This window comes from Scatophagus argus, chromosome 4 (assembly GCF_020382885.2).
Source record: "Scatophagus argus isolate fScaArg1 chromosome 4, fScaArg1.pri, whole genome shotgun sequence".
Lineage (NCBI taxonomy): Eukaryota > Metazoa > Chordata > Actinopteri > Scatophagidae > Scatophagus > Scatophagus argus.
The window spans coordinates 17,859,755-17,877,966 of NC_058496.1; the positions used below are offsets into that span (position 1 = coordinate 17,859,755).

Sequence of the window (18,212 nt, forward strand, 5' to 3'; positions counted from 1 at the left end):
ACGTGACATGGATACAGGAAATGAACCTTCTTGTTTCTGAACCGTCTCTGCAAAGATCCCATATTACTCTATGGAATCTCTATAGAAACATAGTGTATTTGGTTTCTGTGTGTCGCATACCTCCTCAGCTTCAGTGTGGTCATGGTCTTTCCGCTAGTGTTGGTTTAGGATTTGCTCTGTTTTTGATTCTCAGATATTTCATATGTTGGTCCCAGTCTGTCAGAGGAACAGTGATGAGCAGTGTGGAGGAGATTAGCTGGACAAATAGGCTCAGGTGCAGAGCAATCAAGTATCTGCTTGCTGGGAGAGCTGGAGCAACAATGGCAGATTGTCAAGGATAAAGGAGCATTGTGTGCTGCTGAATAAGTAGAATATTAACATGGCTGTACTGCCTCTGTGTTCTGCCACTGTTTATGCCACTCAGCTGAGCATCGCAGGTTGTCTTTGAAGTCTATCAGCAGACCCGGATTAGTGACCTGCTTCGAAAACCATGATGCTGCCAGTTTTTTGAGTTCTGTCACCACATGTCCATGGTGACTTGTTTTCTAGAATATGAATTTGAATTTTTACTTTTAAACAGCAGTATTTGTTCCACAGAAATAAAGGAAAATCATCATTTGGAGAGCATATATAAATTTAATTAAAGAGTTTGGCCTAGATCTGCTCTGATTGCAAAGTGTCTTGAGATAACTTTTGTTGTGAATTGGCGCAATATAAATAAACTGAATTGAAATTGAAATTGAATATATTCATTGTATACCAACCATTATGTGTTTATATTTTTTGTGCACAAGTGTAAATTTTCAGCCCAAAGTGAAAAAGATAGAGGAAAAGTCAGGGGATCACCAACAGGATTACAAATCATCCTCTGTGGATCGTGAATATCCACACATTACCACATTTTTTTAAGATACCATGTCATGTCATACACACATGTTCTTCGTGGGCAAGGCTGGACGATGAATATCCACCACAGGTTTGTCCAGCAGTTTTTGGGATATTTTGCTGCATTTTAAATTGGGTGGTGTGGCAAAAGAGTCAGGTTCTCATCTGGGAGAACTTAAATTTTGGATCTTTTTGGGCAGTATGGGCAGAGAAATCCTGTAGAGTGTGTCCACACTTTACCTTTGTTTATACTCTCCTCTTTAATACGGACAGTCAGTTTACTGTACTCAGTATTTACTGAACAAGGCAGCAGACATTCTGGGCCCTTAAACTTGACATTTTTGGCAGCAGTGACAATAAGGCAATGAGTAGAGAGCACTGCCTTTAATTAGAGTGAATGTAAGGGATGCTAATGCAACCTACTTACTGCATCTGCTTCTCAGCCTATTCCACTTTTGCTATCTATTTTCCAGAGTTACATATCTGATGTTGAAGACACAGCTTTGTGATTGCTCTTTCTTTCCTCTGTCCTCTCAGGATCACCTGTCTGAGAGAAACCCCCTGGACCACAACCATCAAGATGCTACAGATCAAAGTCATGGCTTTATATTTGTTGATGAACATCACATCATGTCGCCCACTAACAATGAAGACGGAAGATTTCGGAGCACTGAATCCTCTCCAAACGTCCGGATGCTAAATGAAAATGTCATAGAAAAAAGTGCTGCAAACTTCGATACTGAAGTCAGCTTAGCGTTTCCTGATTCACTGACGCAAGTGTCTGAGATAAAAGCTCATAATGTCACCTTACTGATGGATGAGAACATGATACCATCAATGGCTTCTAAAGGACAACTGGAGACAAACAATGTTTTAAGAAACAACGAGGAGGGCCAGTATTCGAGTCTGCAGCTTAAGGAGTCATTGCCATCTGAACCTGCCGCTGGAGCAGGGAACATTATCTATGGATCTGACCAGAGAATCTACCGAGTCCACAAAGGGCCTCCTGGCCCAGTAGGACCAGAGGGAAGAAGAGTAAGCTCTCTCTTTTCAGGGTAGAATTAATAAGACACATTACTCTAGGGAACCTTTTTTGATATAGTTTAAATCATAAACCGTTATTGTTAATCTTAAACTGTAAATATAGAATGTAACTGAGGACATTATCTTAGAAGATGAGGCTGATGTTATTCTAGCTTTTTTTAGTTGTCAGCAAGACCAACACCAAAAATGTGTTCTGACCGAATTTTTAAAAGGTTCACATATATCTTGAAATAACTGAACACTACAGATAAGATAAACAACCTTCAGCTTTTTGATCCCCCTGACATAGTCCATATTTTGTCTTTTTGCACTTGAGCACATTGCAAACATGTGAAGGTAAGGCTATGCTAATTTTAAGTTAAAAAAAATATTACATTTTGGGAAATACATGTATTTTTTTCTTTTTCAGAGTGACATGAGGTGATACAGATCAATCTCAGTCTGTGTGTAAAGTAGAGGCAGTCGGCCTAGCTTAGCATAAAGACAGGAAACAGGAAAACAGTTAGCCTTTCTCTATCCAAAGTTCAAAAATACACTTTCCACCACTTTCAAGGCTCACTAATAAAGAAATTGTATCTCATTTGTTTAATCCACAGTCATATAGAAATGTATAAACAACAATTTGTGTTTATTTTATTTTTTTTCTTTTGAGAGGTGGATTTCTGATCACACTCTTGTGAGCAAACTTTACAGAATGTTCAACTGTTCATGTTCAGCCTTTCCTGGAACTGTGGGGGGGCTGCAAACTTCACTTTGGGTGGTACCAAAATATCAGTAGTGGGATAAACTGTTTCTTTTTTCAATACAGCAAGTTTCCCTGGAGTGGCTTATGTAATTTCTCAAATTGCCTCTCTTAAATGGGCCCATATTTTGGTTGTAAGTGGAGGTTAGGGATATTCTGTACAAACAATGTGGTTGCATCAACCCACGTGAAATTGACTCATACTGGTTTTTATTCAACTTATAAAATTGCAGGGTAGAAAGATTGCTTTCAAAACACATTGCATTAATAATGTTTTGAAGAGACCACAGTGACCTTATCCTTGTAAAAGCATCACATTGTAGATGATGCCAGACAGCAGGTTTGCTATTTGTTGCCAATAAACTGTATACATATACATATGGTAAAAATACCTCAATGCCATATTGTTCTTATAGGGATGCGCTGGAAAAGAAGGCTATATTGGACTTAAAGGTGATAAGGTAAGCAGTTTTGTATTTTTAAATAAGAATGAAATGATTGGTTTTGAACAGTTATACATATCAGTTATGAAGCTCTTTGAATATGAACTTTGGTCCAGCAAGCAGGTTTACAGAATTCACAGGACAACGGGTAAAAGTTCTCACTCGATCTCCAGATGTTACTCAGCAAAGTTATCCTGCTAACTCCCCTTAACCTACTCCATGAAAAGGTGCCCTGTTGTTGTTTAATTTAATTTCCCAAATTACCTCTCTTTAATGAGACTACACACCTAGCAGCATAACAACAGAATAAGCGAAGTTGTCTCGTTTAACACTGACTGAAACCACATGCAGTCGGTCTTGTGTGTTTGAGGTGTATTATGAGAGATGCAGTTCACAGGACTTTTCACATAACACTAAATTAATTCTGTTCTTGAGACATGAAGCTCAGTACAACTCTGCTTCAGCTTTTAATGTACCAGGGAAAATCAAGCGTCTAGCATATTTTCTCATTTTTTACATTAATGAACTGCACATCATTTTCCTTTTTCTCTTCCAGGGCTCTCAAGGTATTCCAGGCATGGATGGGAGGAGAGGGGATCCAGGACCTCCAGGACATCCAGGACTTCCCACTCTCTACCTATGGAGGAACTCTGAGGAGGACTGGACTGCTTTTAGGGTAAATCTAACTGCACACATCCTCACTGCAATTCATCTGGAACTGCGCTGAACTCTGAGGATTTGGACCATGCTGTAGCACCATTACAAAGTCCTAGTCAACATCCTTTTTAGTTCATTTGTACCCTTGAGGTTGTCTCAGACCAACATTCTCAACGTTTGTCTATTCTTGACTGCTAATGTCACCCTGTCCCCATACCACAATACCACAATATTCCCAACCAGCCATCTGCGATTAAAAACACTTGTTTAGTTAATATAGTAGCTATAAGAATTTCTAAATTTGTACAGTTCAGTGAACACATATAAACCAGCATGGTGATGCCAATGCCACAGTGGCAGCAGTCTATAGAAGAGTCACAGGTTTGGCACTCCCACATAGAAAACCTTATGTCCTGAAGTCAACTTCAGTAAAAAGCAGACTTTGTCTATGAAAAGTACACCATCTCTTGAAATTGAAGATACAGGGAAAATAACTATAATGATAGTATAATAATGATGATAATAATGATAGTCCTTGATATAAGGTGAGAGACAGTCAGGCAAGCCAACAATTTATCCAGATGATCTAAACCATTTTATTTGGCAGTATGAATGCACCTGAAATAGAGCAATGGTGTCTCACTGCATGGTATGTGAAGTTAGTTGAGTCATAATTCTTTCTGTTTAACACTAAAACTGAACAGAGCAAAACTGCCCAAGACATCAAGATATATTGACCCATACTTATCCTTTGATTTATGTGAAAACTTGACAATGTGAGGATCAAATTAGAGTCATACAGTTTTCCTTTGATATCAGTGACATATACGGAACACATACAGAGCTTATGCAATGATTTTATATAGATGATGATCACATGGAACTGGGCTTCTATTTCAGGCAGGGCTGAGTAATCCTCTCCCAGTGTGTCGACAGTGCATTTAGATGGCCACAGCTCTCTGTGCTCTCATAGACTGTAATGAAAGTTGAAGTGTCTGCCAAGCATTGTAACTGGAGCCCATCCAGACCTCATGCCTGGGTCAGGCCCTGTGCTTTGCTTTCTGACCAGCTATACGAGCTGGGTCGAGCTGGCTGTGAAAGGCCTCAGTGTTGCCGTTCTCTCAGAGTACACTGAAGGCTCTCACTGCTCCGTCCTCAGAGACACAATGAGACTTAAGGGAGGTCCAGGCCTCTCCGCCAAGATGCGTTTCACCTTGACAGGGTTGGCTGGGCTCCACTCATACCTCCACTGCAGCACTATCGCCAAGACAAATATGACCTGGAGCCGGCAAGCTGGGTGGTGTAATAATCCAGAAGGACTCCTGTGTGCTGGAGTTGACGGCACTTCTCTTGATTTTCAGAGTGCAGTGACAGCAAGCGCTGAACAGTCTCACTTAAAAACCATCAGAGCACTACAAGATCCACTGCATGGTACTCTCAACACTTTATCACATACGGTCTTTTGGCTCCATCTGCCATCTTAAGAGTTACAAGAATTAAAGTGTTAGAGCCAAATGTGTTAAGTTAGTGGTGTAACAGGATGAAGAAATTTCATCATCACATTATAGTATTGATTACCTAAATCCTGATGCAGAGCTACAGTGAAAGATAGAAAAGACAAGTGTGCTGTGCCTCACTCTGAAGTGCAATGATTTGATCAGGGAAGAGAAAATCAGGACTGGGAAAAATACCAGTGTTTACTGAACTTAGGGAGGTCTTCTTACAGAAGATGAAACAAGGCTAGCTAACAAAAAGGTATTCTGACTAAGTTAATATGAGGTGGACATATTGTGTGAGTGCACGTGGCCTCAGTATCCCCCAGCGGAAATCCAAAGAGCTGAGCAGAGTTCCTTCACAAACACAGAGGTAGAACGTGGGCAGGTGAACCTAGACAGGGCAAGAAAACAAGACAAGGTAAAGCCAGAATCAGTCTTCACGGGGAATAACTTACTAGGCGAGCTGATGAGGATACCACTAAAACAGCAGGATAATCAGGGGATGGTGGAGAGGAGAGACCGGTCTTAAAAAGGCTGTTGATTGATGTGGTTGATTGACCCATTGGAAGTAGAAACAGGAAAGAGGGGAGAGAAAGGAAAAAAGAGCAACTTAACAGAAGGACTGCCATTAAATTTGGGACATTCATGTTTCTTTTCCAGATGGCGATTTCTGATGACTTTGGTAATATTTTGTGACTTTTCATGAAGCACCACCCGCAGATCACAATTTTCATTTGTTTGATACTTTGATTGATGAATTGCAACAGAAAGGACATTCCCATCAGCTGCTGGTCTACTTTGTGTTTTGTGCTAAGTGACAAATGTTAACATGCTGATCCACCGAACTTAAAAAGTGAATATGATAGATAGTACACATCATTGAGCATATTATCATGCGCATGTTAGTATTTAGCTCAGAGCAGTGGTGTATAGCGGTAGGTATGCAGTGGACTTTTGTTAACATGTGCCTCTGCCTCTGTGAAATATTCATGCCTGTATTTTATTCCATGGTAAACTGCCACACTGACTGATTTAACTGCCCTGTTTACCTCCAGTTATTATCCTTCCTGTAATTATTTTATTTAGTAAGTGAGCACATTAAATATACAATTTTCAATTCCTATTGTGATTGCTTATTTTTCCAGAGATCAACCTTCTATCAAATGCTCAGAGCTGGCTGGCCGGTGAGTAGATCAGTTTGACGAATGGCTCTGAGATACTAAGAGTAAGTTACTAATTTATATTTATCCTTGCTCTTGAGGTGACGCCCGGCCCACCCGGACCCATGGGTGAAATGGGTAAACCTGGCCCTCCAGTGAGTTTAACACCCTTCATGCTCATATGATGTGCTTGAGTTTTTCTATTTTTATCTATTTTTTCTGCTTTTTCCTCCCATCTTCTTTTTTTTTTTACTTTATCTTGTCAAGTATTTTTAATGCTATTATAATGTCATCTCCAGGGTATTCCTGGAGATTCAGGGCATAGAGGTATACCCGGACACAGAGGAGACATGGTGAATATTGAAATTGAAAATTCTTTCTCTAATTTCAGTAGCTGTATTATACATGATGACCTAATATCTTGTGTTTGTATGTGTGTGTCAGGGTAACCCTGGGCCAAAGGGTGTCCCTGGCAGTGCAGGGAGGTGGGGCAGGAATGGCAGTCCAGGAGTGGATGGGCATCGTGGACCACCAGGACCACCTGGGCTAAAGGTCAGAACAGCCAGTACTCTCATTCAGATAGAAATTGTCACTCAGTGCATTACATCATTCTGTAATATTTGCAGTTGTTTTTGTTTTCTCATCAGGGTCCCAGAGGATTTAAAGGAGAGGAAACTTCACCAGGAGAGAAAGGTGATGAGGTGAGCATATAACTAAATCAAGGAGACGAATTGCTTGTTCCCTTTGAAGCTATTGCTGTTGTCCCTCAAGCTAACCTACATAGTCTTTATAGTAAACACTAAGCTAAATTACTAAATTGTTAAATTACTTAATTACGGTCATTACTTTTATAATTACTTGATACTGTATATTTATGGGTAATGTGTGAATTTTGCCCTTGGATTAATAAAGTCTTATATTAACCTATAATAATAGATCATTGTTCATTTGTTAATCATATTCTGTGTTATTGATCTGAATTTGAAAGGAGCAACTAAAGTTATCAAATTTAATACTGAGTTAAAGTACAGTATTATCGTTTTAGAAATAGTGCAGTAGTAGTAGTAATATAGTAGTAGTAATATTAAATGGGAATACTCAAGTAAAGTATAAGTACCTCAAAACTGTTTATATCATTATTAACATTATTATTGTCACCATTAGTAGTAGTAGCAGTGGTAGTAGTATTAGTAGTGGTCAAGGATGCTGCAAAGATTGGTTGGTGTTGTTAAAAGAAACACTGTTAGCGCTGTTCGCCATTACCACACATATTCCACAAATAAAGACAGATCCATCAACATTTTGTATTTAATGATGTCTTAAAGTCATCTTAAAACGTTTTTAAACTCCTGACAACATTTTCAACATCTCTGAGCTCTTTATTATTATTGACAGTAGCTTAGCTATGTAGTGTAAGAAAATGTAACCGTTCACCACACATAATACAGTGTTTTATGTGTAGAGGGCTATATACTGTCATAACTGCTGGCAAAACCAATTATGGCTGTTTGTTTCATTCAATAGTCAATAGTCATTGTTCTGTATCCTTATTATGCATCTAGGTTTATTTACATACTGTTACTATGCATTGTGGAATGATTGGAGTCGACAAGGCTGTAATCATTTATACAAGACAGTCAGACACACTACACAAAGGCAAGCACAATACATACAGTATATAGTGCATCATGTAATGAGTAATGACTAATTCCAGACACAACTCAGTGTGCTACTGTGATTGATATTAGGTCAGAGGTGAAGATCAACAACTTACTCCACCTCTAGAGCTCATTATGTTTACAAGAGGTGGTTGTTTCACTTTTCACATTCTCATTGGAGTAGTACAGTGCTACAGCTCACATCAGCCCTGGGATTATACAATTCAGTGTGTAGCAATAAAGACGTCTAATTGCCAACCACTGCTTAGATGCCAGCAGATTGCACTAAACAGTTCTGGGTATGAGTAAGTGCAAAGAAGGATATTGCTATGAAAAGCATTACGTTTTGTTTTCTCTCTGTCCTGAACGGTAGGGTTCCATTGGTGAGCCTGGACCAAGTGGAGACAGAGGGAGAACTGGGGAAAAGGTAAGTTAAAAAAAAATAGTAAATATCAGCATTCTCTGCTGTGATGCTCGGTTCCTTTATGTAAGCTGCAGATACCTGGCATGTTTGACTGCAGCACCCTCTAGTGGCTGGAAAGCTTCTAAAGCTCAACCAAAGGAACATTATTTGAAAATAACACTGCTATCGCTAATACTGTGTGCATATCATATAATTATACAATGTAAAATTCATTTAATGCTGCATATCCAATTTAACATATAAATATGCGTGGCTACACACAAAAGTATTGGGGCACCTTACCATTACACTAACAGGGATGACTCTACTTTTTAAATGTGCAGACAACTTTGCAGCTGTAACACCTTCCACTCTTTTAAGAAGGCTTTCCACAAGATTTTGGAGTGTTTCTGTGGGAATTTTTGCCCATTCTTGCAGTAGAGCAATAGTGAGGTCAGGCACTGATGTTGGAGCGAAAGGCCTGAGTCACAGTCTCTGTTCCAGTTCATCCCAAAGGTGTTTTATGGGGTTGAGGTCAGTGTTCTGTGTGGATCAGTCAAGTTCTTCCACACCAAACTCATCCAACCATGTCTTTATGGACTGATACAGAGATACAGAGAGAGAAAGACAGGGAAGGAGAGACACAAAACTACGAGGAGAAGTGGACACACAGTTAGTGACATAAAATAATGAATTATATGTTGATCTGATCAGACGAGAGGAGGGGAGAGGAAGAAGAGGAGTAGAGATGAGGGAGTAGAGATGGTACTGGGGAGGTGGGGGAACTGCTTGGTGAATCATGTTTGTGTGCCCTGGCAGCATAGGCCTATAGCAGCATATTGAGTAGATTTGAATGTTAAATGTCTTAGTATGCTGAAGCATTAAGATTTCCCTTCACTGGAAGTAAGGGGCTGAGCCCAAAGCCTGAAAAATAGAACCATAAAGAGGCGTGTCAGTATGTATTATCAATTTTAATCTCAATCAATCAAAAAACAGTCACTTTAAACAACACATATTTATAACAGAATGGTTGTAAATTTCATGGATTTCATTTTTGAATGTTTGTGTGCCCTCCAGGGATCTAAAGGGGAACCAGGGGAAGATGGACCTATTGGCCCTCCAGTAAGTGTTACAGCTTGTCAATTCTGTTTAAAGGGACACTAAACCCATTTTACACTTGAAGTGTAGCAGTCATTGGAAGTTCTCCTGAGCCTGAAACGATGTCTTGGCTTGGAAGGGGCTTTTTACAAATCTGATGAAATAATCCACATGATATCCTCATCTCAGCTTGGAGACAAATTTGTTACAGAAAGTGTACATTGCAAAAAGGATGACATATTGTTTGAAACACAAGGACATTTACAGTCATGGGAGTCACAGCCAAGAAAGATGCTATCTGGAGCACTACATGTCTGTCTTATGTGTTCCCAAACTTTATAAAGGTACAGTATGTGAGTCTTCCCATCAGTGCCAATGTTGTGGATGATATAGTGACCCATACCACACCTTACTGTGAAATTTGTTAACTCATTTAATAATAGGAATACTAATGCTGAAGAATACATGGATTGCAATGGATTACAGTGAAGACCTTTACCCCATATCCACAGTAGATTGTGTAGAACACACTCTGCTCACAAAAGTCATGTCAAACTTTAACCTAGGCAGTGCTGATGAAATATAAATCGACATTTTATTACTGTTTAAAGAAAGTTTTTTTTACATGTTGACAAAAAATGTGGTGTTACTGGTCTTCTTGCATTTATCACTAAATCAGCCGGTTTGCTTATGACTGTTGACTGCGGTTTGACCCACAGTCCTTGAATCGCTCTTCTTGCACTTGACTAGTCTGCCATCGAGCTACATGTTATAGAGCCAAAAGGATGGTTTTGCTTAATCTAGAGGTATAGCTTGATCTCCCCCTAATTCAGCTCAGCATGCTTTATATTTTTGGACACGTAAACTGTCTTGTGGGGGCGGCTGATTACGGGAGAGAGGCAGGGTACACCCTGGACTGGTTGCCAGTCAGTCGCACGGACAACCCACAGAGTCAGACAATCAGAGAAAATCCACACAGGCACAGGGAGAACATGCAAACTCCACACAAAAGGGCCCAGACCGGGAACTCTCTTCCTGTGAGGCAACAGTGCCTGCACCACAGTGTCATGTCTTTTCTAAAATATTTTTATTTACCTTCTATTTGTCTTTTTTTGACATTTTCTGTCTTCATTATTCCACTGTATCACTGCAGTATAGAGCTGCAACCCAAATATACAATTATTTAATTTGTATAATACATTTATAGAAATGCGTCACGGTGGTGCAGTGGTTAGCACTGTCGCCTCATAGCAAGAGGGTTCCAGGTTCGAATCCCGGTCTGGGCCCTTCTATGTGGAGTTTGCATGTTCTCCCTGCGTGGGTTTTCTCCGGGTACTCTGGCTTCCTCCCATAGTACCAAAAACATGCATATTAGGTTAATTAGCTATTCTAAATTGCCCCTAGGTGTGAGTGTGAGAGTGTGTGGTTGTTTGTCTTTGTGTGTTGGCCCTGCGATTGACTGGCTACCAGTCCAGGGTGAACTCCGCCTCTCGCCCGTAGTCAGCTGGGATAGGCTCCAGCTCCCCCCGTGACCCTGACGGATAAGCGGTATAGAAAATGGATTGATGGATATTTATACAAATCAGCAATAAATATAACAGAAGTGACTCTTCTGTTTTTGCAGTTGTGTAAATCAGTTTAAATTGACTTATTGAAAAATAGGACATGAACTTGACTTCATTTAAAATTTAATTGCACTTTGTGTTTACCAGGGTCCTTCGGGTAAAAGAGGCAGTCAGGGACTTCCTGGACCTCCAGGGCCACAGGTAAGACGCCTGTTAGACTATTTCTTATTGTTTGTGATTGTGTATTTATTCTTCTGAATGATATATATCACAGTGTTTATTTGTCATTTTTAATTAGGGAGACTCTGGTCATGATGGAATGAAAGGTCCCTCAGGACCAGTGGTAAGCATGCAATAGTGTTTCTACTGACCTGACAATGTTCATTCAAGTGCAACCTGCTGCTCATGAGCTGCTTTTAGTAAAGAACATTTTTTTGTCAAAATCTTCCAGGGTGCACCGGGGGCCACAGGTGGCATAGGACCACCTGGACTCAATGGGTCTGAGGTGAATTCATATTTCTTCATATTTCCTCAAAGCATTTTAACTTAAGTCAGTAAAGTAAAATACAAGCATGATTGTTTGGTGTTTTTCTTTGTCCTGTACAGGGGGATCAAGGTCCAACTGGTCCACGAGGTCGTAAAGGCCCTCCAGTATGTTCAGCTATTGGACTTTTAATATAGTACGGATTATTTAATGTCATTTTTTTAATTTAATTGCATCTCCAACAGGGACCGTCAGGATTAGCAGGGGAGACAGGATCACCTGGATCTCGAGGGACTCAGGTAAATTTGATAAGACAATGGTACTGCATGACTCACAGACACACACTTGAAAATAACATGTTATTGGTTGTCATGCCAGTGCATGCAGGGACTGGTTGGTGAAATTCCACTACTTTCAGAAGACCAACTCCTTCACAGGTTGAACTACATGAGACATAAAGGGTTTTGAGACTTTATAGTCAGGACCTTACAAGACTGGAAATGGCCCTGAAATGCTTCACATTATCAAAGGTGCAGGTGTTATGCACCTTTTAAATGGAATAAGCTACTAACTATACTCAGACTAGTCACTAGACACTGTCTTGTATTCCTCTTAGCTATTTTAAATTGCTGCTTTCTGATGATTTTAATGATTTGTGTATTTGTTTTAACTAACTCCTTTCAGTTGTGTGTGTTTTGATTGTGTTTTTGTGAATGATTTTATTTTGTTCTCAGGCCTCTTCTGAAAAAGAGATTCTATTCTCAGTCAAGTTGCCTGATTAATAAAAATTAAATGAATAAAGTCTGATGTTCTTAAAATGTATTGGTTTATTTTTGCAAGGGTCAACCCGGCAGTGATGGTCCTCTTGGTCCAAAAGGGGATGTGGTAGGTTTCATTCCAATAATATAAGTGGCCTAATTGAAGCAAGATTTTATTGTACTGATACTGATGCCCTTATTTTCTGTAACAGGGTGAAATAGGACTTATGGGAACAAAAGGACTTCCTGGCATTGAAGGGCCCATGGTAAATAATGTGAATTTATTACCTCTATATTAATATTCTGTTGCCATTTTCAGTTACTACACTATAAACTATAGTTTATAATAGTACACAGTACACTCCTCTTGCAGTATTCTTTAATCAACTGTGAGTAAATATAACTGTCAGAGAAAAGTTGCTGTTTTTTGGTGTGTTTCTATGGATCTAGAGTATGGTCTGCATGACATGAAGTATCCAGAAGGTACTATGGTGATTATGATAACAAAAGTAGTAACTACAATAATGGTAGAGCTGTATTGGTAGTAGCTGGAGTAGCAAGAGAATTAAAATAAATTATGACTAAACAGTAGTAATCGCAGTAGGTTTCGAGCAGGACCGCAGCAGGAGGTCCGACCACGATCCATGGAAACCTGAGAGATGAGAAAGCACAAGGACTCCGAGGAAGAAGTTGAGTCAGTAACATGCATTAATGGGACATAAATGTGTGCAGAAGGAGAGCGAGAGGAAGAAAGAGCTCAGTGCGCCATGGGAGGACCCCTGGCAGTCTAATCCTATAGCAGCCTAGGCCAGCTCTGACTATAAGCTTTATCGAAAAGGAAAGTTTTAAGTCTATTCTTAAATGTAGAGGGGGTGTCCGCCTCCGGGACTGAAACCGGAAGATGGTTCCACAGTAGAGGAGCTTGATAACTAAAGGCTCTGGTTCCTGATCTATTTTTGAAGACTCGAGGAACCACAAGTAGTCCTGCATCTTGGGAACGTAAGGCTCTGGTGGGATTATAGGGAACTATCAACTCTTTAAGATAGGATGGTGCCTGACCGTTCAGGGCTTTATATGTGAGGAGAAGAACTTTAAATTCTATCCTAAATTTTACAGTTAGCCAATATGGGGACGCCAGTACAGGAGAAATATGATCTGTCATGCTGGATCTTGTGAGTAATCGCGCAGCAGCATTCTGGATTAGCTGGAGAGTCTTTAGAGATTTATTGGGGCATCCTGACTGCATGTTGTTGACTTGAGTCGACTGAAGGCACAAACATACTGTAGGTTTGACTTAGACTTGACTGTTGTGTAAGCATTCAATATGCTAATAACAGCTGATGGGAAATTAATGTATCAAAATTTTAATCAAAACTGTCAAGTGGAATATGCTCAGAAGATATGAGCTGTGGTTAGTGAATTCACAAAATGTAAGCTAGCGATCTAACGTTCTTACAGGAGTTTAGAGTAACATAATAATAATGAAATAGAGACATAGTACAGTTGTTTGATTGTCAGTGATTATCGGCCTACATACCCACAGCTGAACAGTGGCTCCTGCTGGGTTATTTGGACAAACCACATCCAGAACTGCAGTACAGTTGGAACATTAACAATGATAATTTCAGACTACAGTGCATAGTTGTCTGTTTAAGCGTAGTATTTTTTTATTCATATTTGTTTTTATCAGTATATTGAATGGGACATTTTGAGCATGTTTTCATACTGGCATGGGTGTGTGTGTGTGGGTTAAAGTAGATTTGAAAGTGAAATGCTCAAAGGTCTGTGAATTTAGCATCCAGCAATGCAAGGTTTTTCAGAAGACTTGTACTCAACTGACTTGAGCTGGCTTGAGGAGGTGCATTGTTCCGATATATATATATATCCATATTTCAGGATTTCTGTTTGCTCTTTTAGGGGATGTCTGGAAGTCCTGGTCCAAAAGGATTGTCAGGGGGCAAAGTAAGCAGCATAGTCTTCTTTTTTCAATTGAACGTCAACATTGACATTGAGGTTCGTGATTATTAAAGCTGTATTAAGGAATTTGTTTCCACAAGGGATAAAATAAAGACAAAAACAACAGACATTGCACTCATATATTGCCACCTAATGCAGACACCATATGAGTAAAGCCTATTTTAACTGAGTTGAAGGTTAAGTTGAACTGAACTGAGCTAAATGTGATGTGAGTCAAACTGAGCCTGCGTGATCTGATGTTTGTGTCCAGGGCGTCAGAGGACTGGATGGTGACAAAGGGGAAGCTGGATGGAAAGGAGACAGAGTAAGAAGAAGACCTCATTGGAGATGGAATGTAAAATAAAACAAAATCGTTTCAAGTTAGCTGAAATGGGGCAGTCGTGGATCAGCAGTATCGGACCCGTAACCGGTGGGTCGCTGGTTTGACTCCCCGTACCGGTGTCCATGGCTGAGGTACCCTTGAGCAAGGTACCTAACCCCCACTGCTCCCCGGGCGCTGCACACAGTTGCCCGCTGCCCCGGGTTTATTGTGTGTGTGCACGTCACTTGGGTGGGTAAATGATTGGGTAAATGATTGGGTAAATGATAAACTTTGTGTTATAAAGTCAAATCAAAACTGCACTTTTTTAAATGGTCCAAAAATTACAAATTAATACTGAATTTAAAGGGACAGTTAAATACATATTTTACCTTTTACTTGTAGTACTATTTATCCATCTAGATTGTTGAAGAACTGTTTTCTTTCTGCACAGAAGGAAACATGCATCTACTCATGGATGAGAGGTTTGGTGTTTGTGGCAGGGCGGGATTTAAAGATCAGTGGTGTCCTCCTCTGCTGAGGTGTAATGTTTCTTAACTTAATTAGCTTAGTCAGCTGGCCTCTCATTTAGTGTGAGAAGATACACATTTCTGTCTGTTGCGGCGATACATGAAGAAAATAGTTCTTTCATGAAACTGCTCACAATAAGGTCTGTGGATTGGGCTTGGAGGAATGTGTGAAGTATTTTCAAGTAAAAAGGCCCAAGCAAAAGTGATGTCTCAAGTCTCTGGTGTTGAAGTCATCAGATTTTTTACTCAAGTCTGAGTCCTGTGAGTCTGAATCTGAGCCCACACCTCTGCCAATATCTCAAAAACTCCTCTACGGGTAAGGAGAAAAATATGTATTTCTGAACTATCCTTTCAACAAAGGAGGATTGATATGTAAAGATGTATTTAAATAAAATCACTTTACTATCAGTTAATATTTAAAGAGTGCAGCTAGCACTGTGAAACCTTTAAAAAAGTTTACATGTGTTCTTGGTATTACAACAGTAAACAAATTAGACCACAGTGAGCCCCAATATAACACCATTTTCATGACGAGACCTCTGATAACCTATTGTTGCCTTAGGGCCCACCAGGTGCTGCAGGTATCCAGGGTCATCAGGGAGAGAGGGGTGACCGTGGAAGTGCAGGTCCTGTGGGGGTCAGAGGTCAACCTGGACCCCAAGGAAAAGAGGTACGTATCCTGATATCATCAGAAAGTCCGTCTCTGCAATGGCAGTTGTTGACACTGCTGTTCATTCCTGATATAATACACATCATACAGGTTTTTCAAAAGAATGTAAACTTCCTAAGTCATAGGTCAGTGAACTTCTTGACCCCATGAAAGCCGTTTTTGAGGTAGTTTCAAAAACAACTACTAGTAGTAGTAAGTAGTAGTCTGTGTTGTATTTCTGAAGTTTGCTTTTCATGTTTCATTCTAATGCTTCTTTAAGAAAAATATGCACTCATCCTTTAAAGGAAAGGCAGCAACACAAACACACACACACACAAATTCAACTCAAGGTCCATTGATTGTATTTTATCTGCATCTTTTAGCCACTTGTGCATCACTGTAATCACCAAACTCCAGCTGTTAACAACAACCATGCGCTGTAGCTGAAGGCTGCATGTGAACCTATCAGTTAAAAAATATTTGGGGGCATTTGTTTATGTCAAAAATTAACCTTTGAGCTCACTCATATGAACTTGTAATCTCAAATAAAAAGAAATGCTCATGTAATCAAACCATATATGAAAAACAACAAAAATGGGCCCCAAAACCCAAGAATGTAACCCACAGTATAGGACTTCTGTCAGTTAAAATAACTGAAAGACTAAAAATTCCCAGCTAAAAGATTAAACTGAACACTCACAAGTTTGAAAAATTTTTTTGCATTTTATAGAATTATACATATATGTTGTTGTTGTATGAGCATGTCATGTACCATAATTCTAAGGAGTTTTTTTGTCATGTCTCTTCAGGGTGAAGATGGAGAGGCTGGTCTTCAGGGAGGGGTTGGGAAACAGGGGCCAAAGGTTAGAGTCGTTTATTGTTGCCTGGTCAAGTGAAACTAATAAACCAGAGCCATATCTGTCACCATATAATTTTAGTACCACTATTATTTCCATTAATACTTTACAATGATAAGAACATATGTATATCTAAAGTAAAATTAAAGGTATCTAAATGAACAGTGAAAACTGACCTTACAATGATCTGGTCACTTGCATTCAATCTTTTAAGAAATTCCTCCATCATCTCAGTGATATATTGTTCTGTAAAATATCAAACTAAAATTGTAGTTTGATATTTTCTTCCTGTGTAAAATTCCTAACATCTCTATTAAAATCTAAAATATAAAACTCTCTCTACTATGCTCTCTCTACTATGTTCACCAGCTAGTCTCTGCTGGAGACAGTGAGTTTATCAGAGCCTTTTTACTAAAAAATAACAGCTGCCTGCTGCTGCTGAAAATTAATTAATGCCGTGAGACTAAACAAAGTCAGTAATGTTTATGGCCATGAAACCAAAGCACTGATCTGAAAAAACCTAAAAACTCAGCGTGTTCATCTTTACAAGTGACACCCTTCAAATTATACTCAGTCATTTCATCAATTTTATTAAAGATACTGTACTGTAAAGATACTATGTTTAGAAAAACTGGTTTCACTTCACACAAAACTAGTTAACGCCAATTTTTTATTAACTAGTCTAAAAATGAATATTTGTTTTTATTCTTATTTAAGGGTACCAGAGGCCCCCCAGGACAAAATGGGCATTTAGGAGTCAAAGGAACAAGGGTAACTATTATCTGTACAGTAAAAACTCTCAGATTAATCAATATCAGATTCTTGCAGTACAATTATATAATGTTTTTATGACTGTTTTTCTTATTATTTTTTGGTTATTTCTACATTTACAGGGTCGCACAGGACTCCTAGGCGTGTTTGGTCTACCTGGCATTGCGGTAAGAACAAACTAAATAAGCTTATGAAGGTTTTTAGTTACAATCAAGCACTAAAGCATATTTGTTTGTGTGGATCATTGCAGGGTTTTAGAGGCAGAGTTGGGATTGAGGGACCAGAAGGAAAGCCTGGTACACAGGTTCCCATTTTATAACTTTTCATCTTCTATGATTCCTTACTTTTAGTCAGCTTTATCAGACCATCTCAACACTTCGCTTTTAACGTGGTAATGTCATATGTCTTGCGCACAGGGTGTTCCTGGTTCTGTTGGCTCTCCTGGCCCGAAAGGAGATAAAGTGAGTTGTTCTCTTTTTTAACTCGGATGCAGGCACTCTGTATGACACAGTCTGTAAGTGAGGAATACATTGTTTACAAGAGCGTGCTTGCTAATTGACATGTTCACAATGTCTTTGTGATATTTTGACTGTGAGCGTGGGTGCTTTATTTTAAAAGTAGCTCTGTGACTTCTGTTCACCTGAAGGGGTCTCCAGGTGTGCATGGTGTTCCAGGCCAGGCAGGTTCTCCGGGAGCTCCAGTAGGTGCACACTTCTTCTATCCACCATCCAAAACCA

The 18,212-nt window shown here is 39.5% G+C and overlaps 1 protein-coding gene across 1 annotated transcript in view; it reads left to right on the forward strand.

Annotated features, from left to right (window-relative positions):
- LOC124057663 (collagen alpha-1(XI) chain-like) overlaps nucleotides 1-18,175 on the forward strand; it is a 40,370-nt gene extending 22,195 nt beyond the window's left edge. The window contains exons 7-32 of the mRNA XM_046386132.1: nucleotides 1,423-1,920; nucleotides 3,088-3,132; nucleotides 3,671-3,790; nucleotides 6,413-6,451; nucleotides 6,529-6,582; nucleotides 6,727-6,780; nucleotides 6,872-6,979; nucleotides 7,075-7,128; nucleotides 8,459-8,512; nucleotides 9,566-9,610; nucleotides 11,299-11,352; nucleotides 11,450-11,494; nucleotides 11,603-11,656; nucleotides 11,758-11,802; nucleotides 11,881-11,934; nucleotides 12,476-12,520; nucleotides 12,606-12,659; nucleotides 14,311-14,355; nucleotides 14,621-14,674; nucleotides 15,761-15,868; nucleotides 16,657-16,710; nucleotides 17,422-17,475; nucleotides 17,598-17,642; nucleotides 17,726-17,771; nucleotides 17,892-17,936; nucleotides 18,122-18,175. Coding sequence (XP_046242088.1) covers nucleotides 1,423-1,920; nucleotides 3,088-3,132; nucleotides 3,671-3,790; nucleotides 6,413-6,451; nucleotides 6,529-6,582; nucleotides 6,727-6,780; nucleotides 6,872-6,979; nucleotides 7,075-7,128; nucleotides 8,459-8,512; nucleotides 9,566-9,610; nucleotides 11,299-11,352; nucleotides 11,450-11,494; nucleotides 11,603-11,656; nucleotides 11,758-11,802; nucleotides 11,881-11,934; nucleotides 12,476-12,520; nucleotides 12,606-12,659; nucleotides 14,311-14,355; nucleotides 14,621-14,674; nucleotides 15,761-15,868; nucleotides 16,657-16,710; nucleotides 17,422-17,475; nucleotides 17,598-17,642; nucleotides 17,726-17,771; nucleotides 17,892-17,935 — 1,872 coding nt within the window. The 3' untranslated portion in view covers nucleotide 17,936; nucleotides 18,122-18,175. The remainder of the gene's footprint in view (nucleotides 1-1,422; nucleotides 1,921-3,087; nucleotides 3,133-3,670; nucleotides 3,791-6,412; nucleotides 6,452-6,528; nucleotides 6,583-6,726; nucleotides 6,781-6,871; nucleotides 6,980-7,074; nucleotides 7,129-8,458; nucleotides 8,513-9,565; nucleotides 9,611-11,298; nucleotides 11,353-11,449; nucleotides 11,495-11,602; nucleotides 11,657-11,757; nucleotides 11,803-11,880; nucleotides 11,935-12,475; nucleotides 12,521-12,605; nucleotides 12,660-14,310; nucleotides 14,356-14,620; nucleotides 14,675-15,760; nucleotides 15,869-16,656; nucleotides 16,711-17,421; nucleotides 17,476-17,597; nucleotides 17,643-17,725; nucleotides 17,772-17,891; nucleotides 17,937-18,121) is intronic.
- Nucleotides 18,176-18,212: the final 37 nt, after the last annotated feature.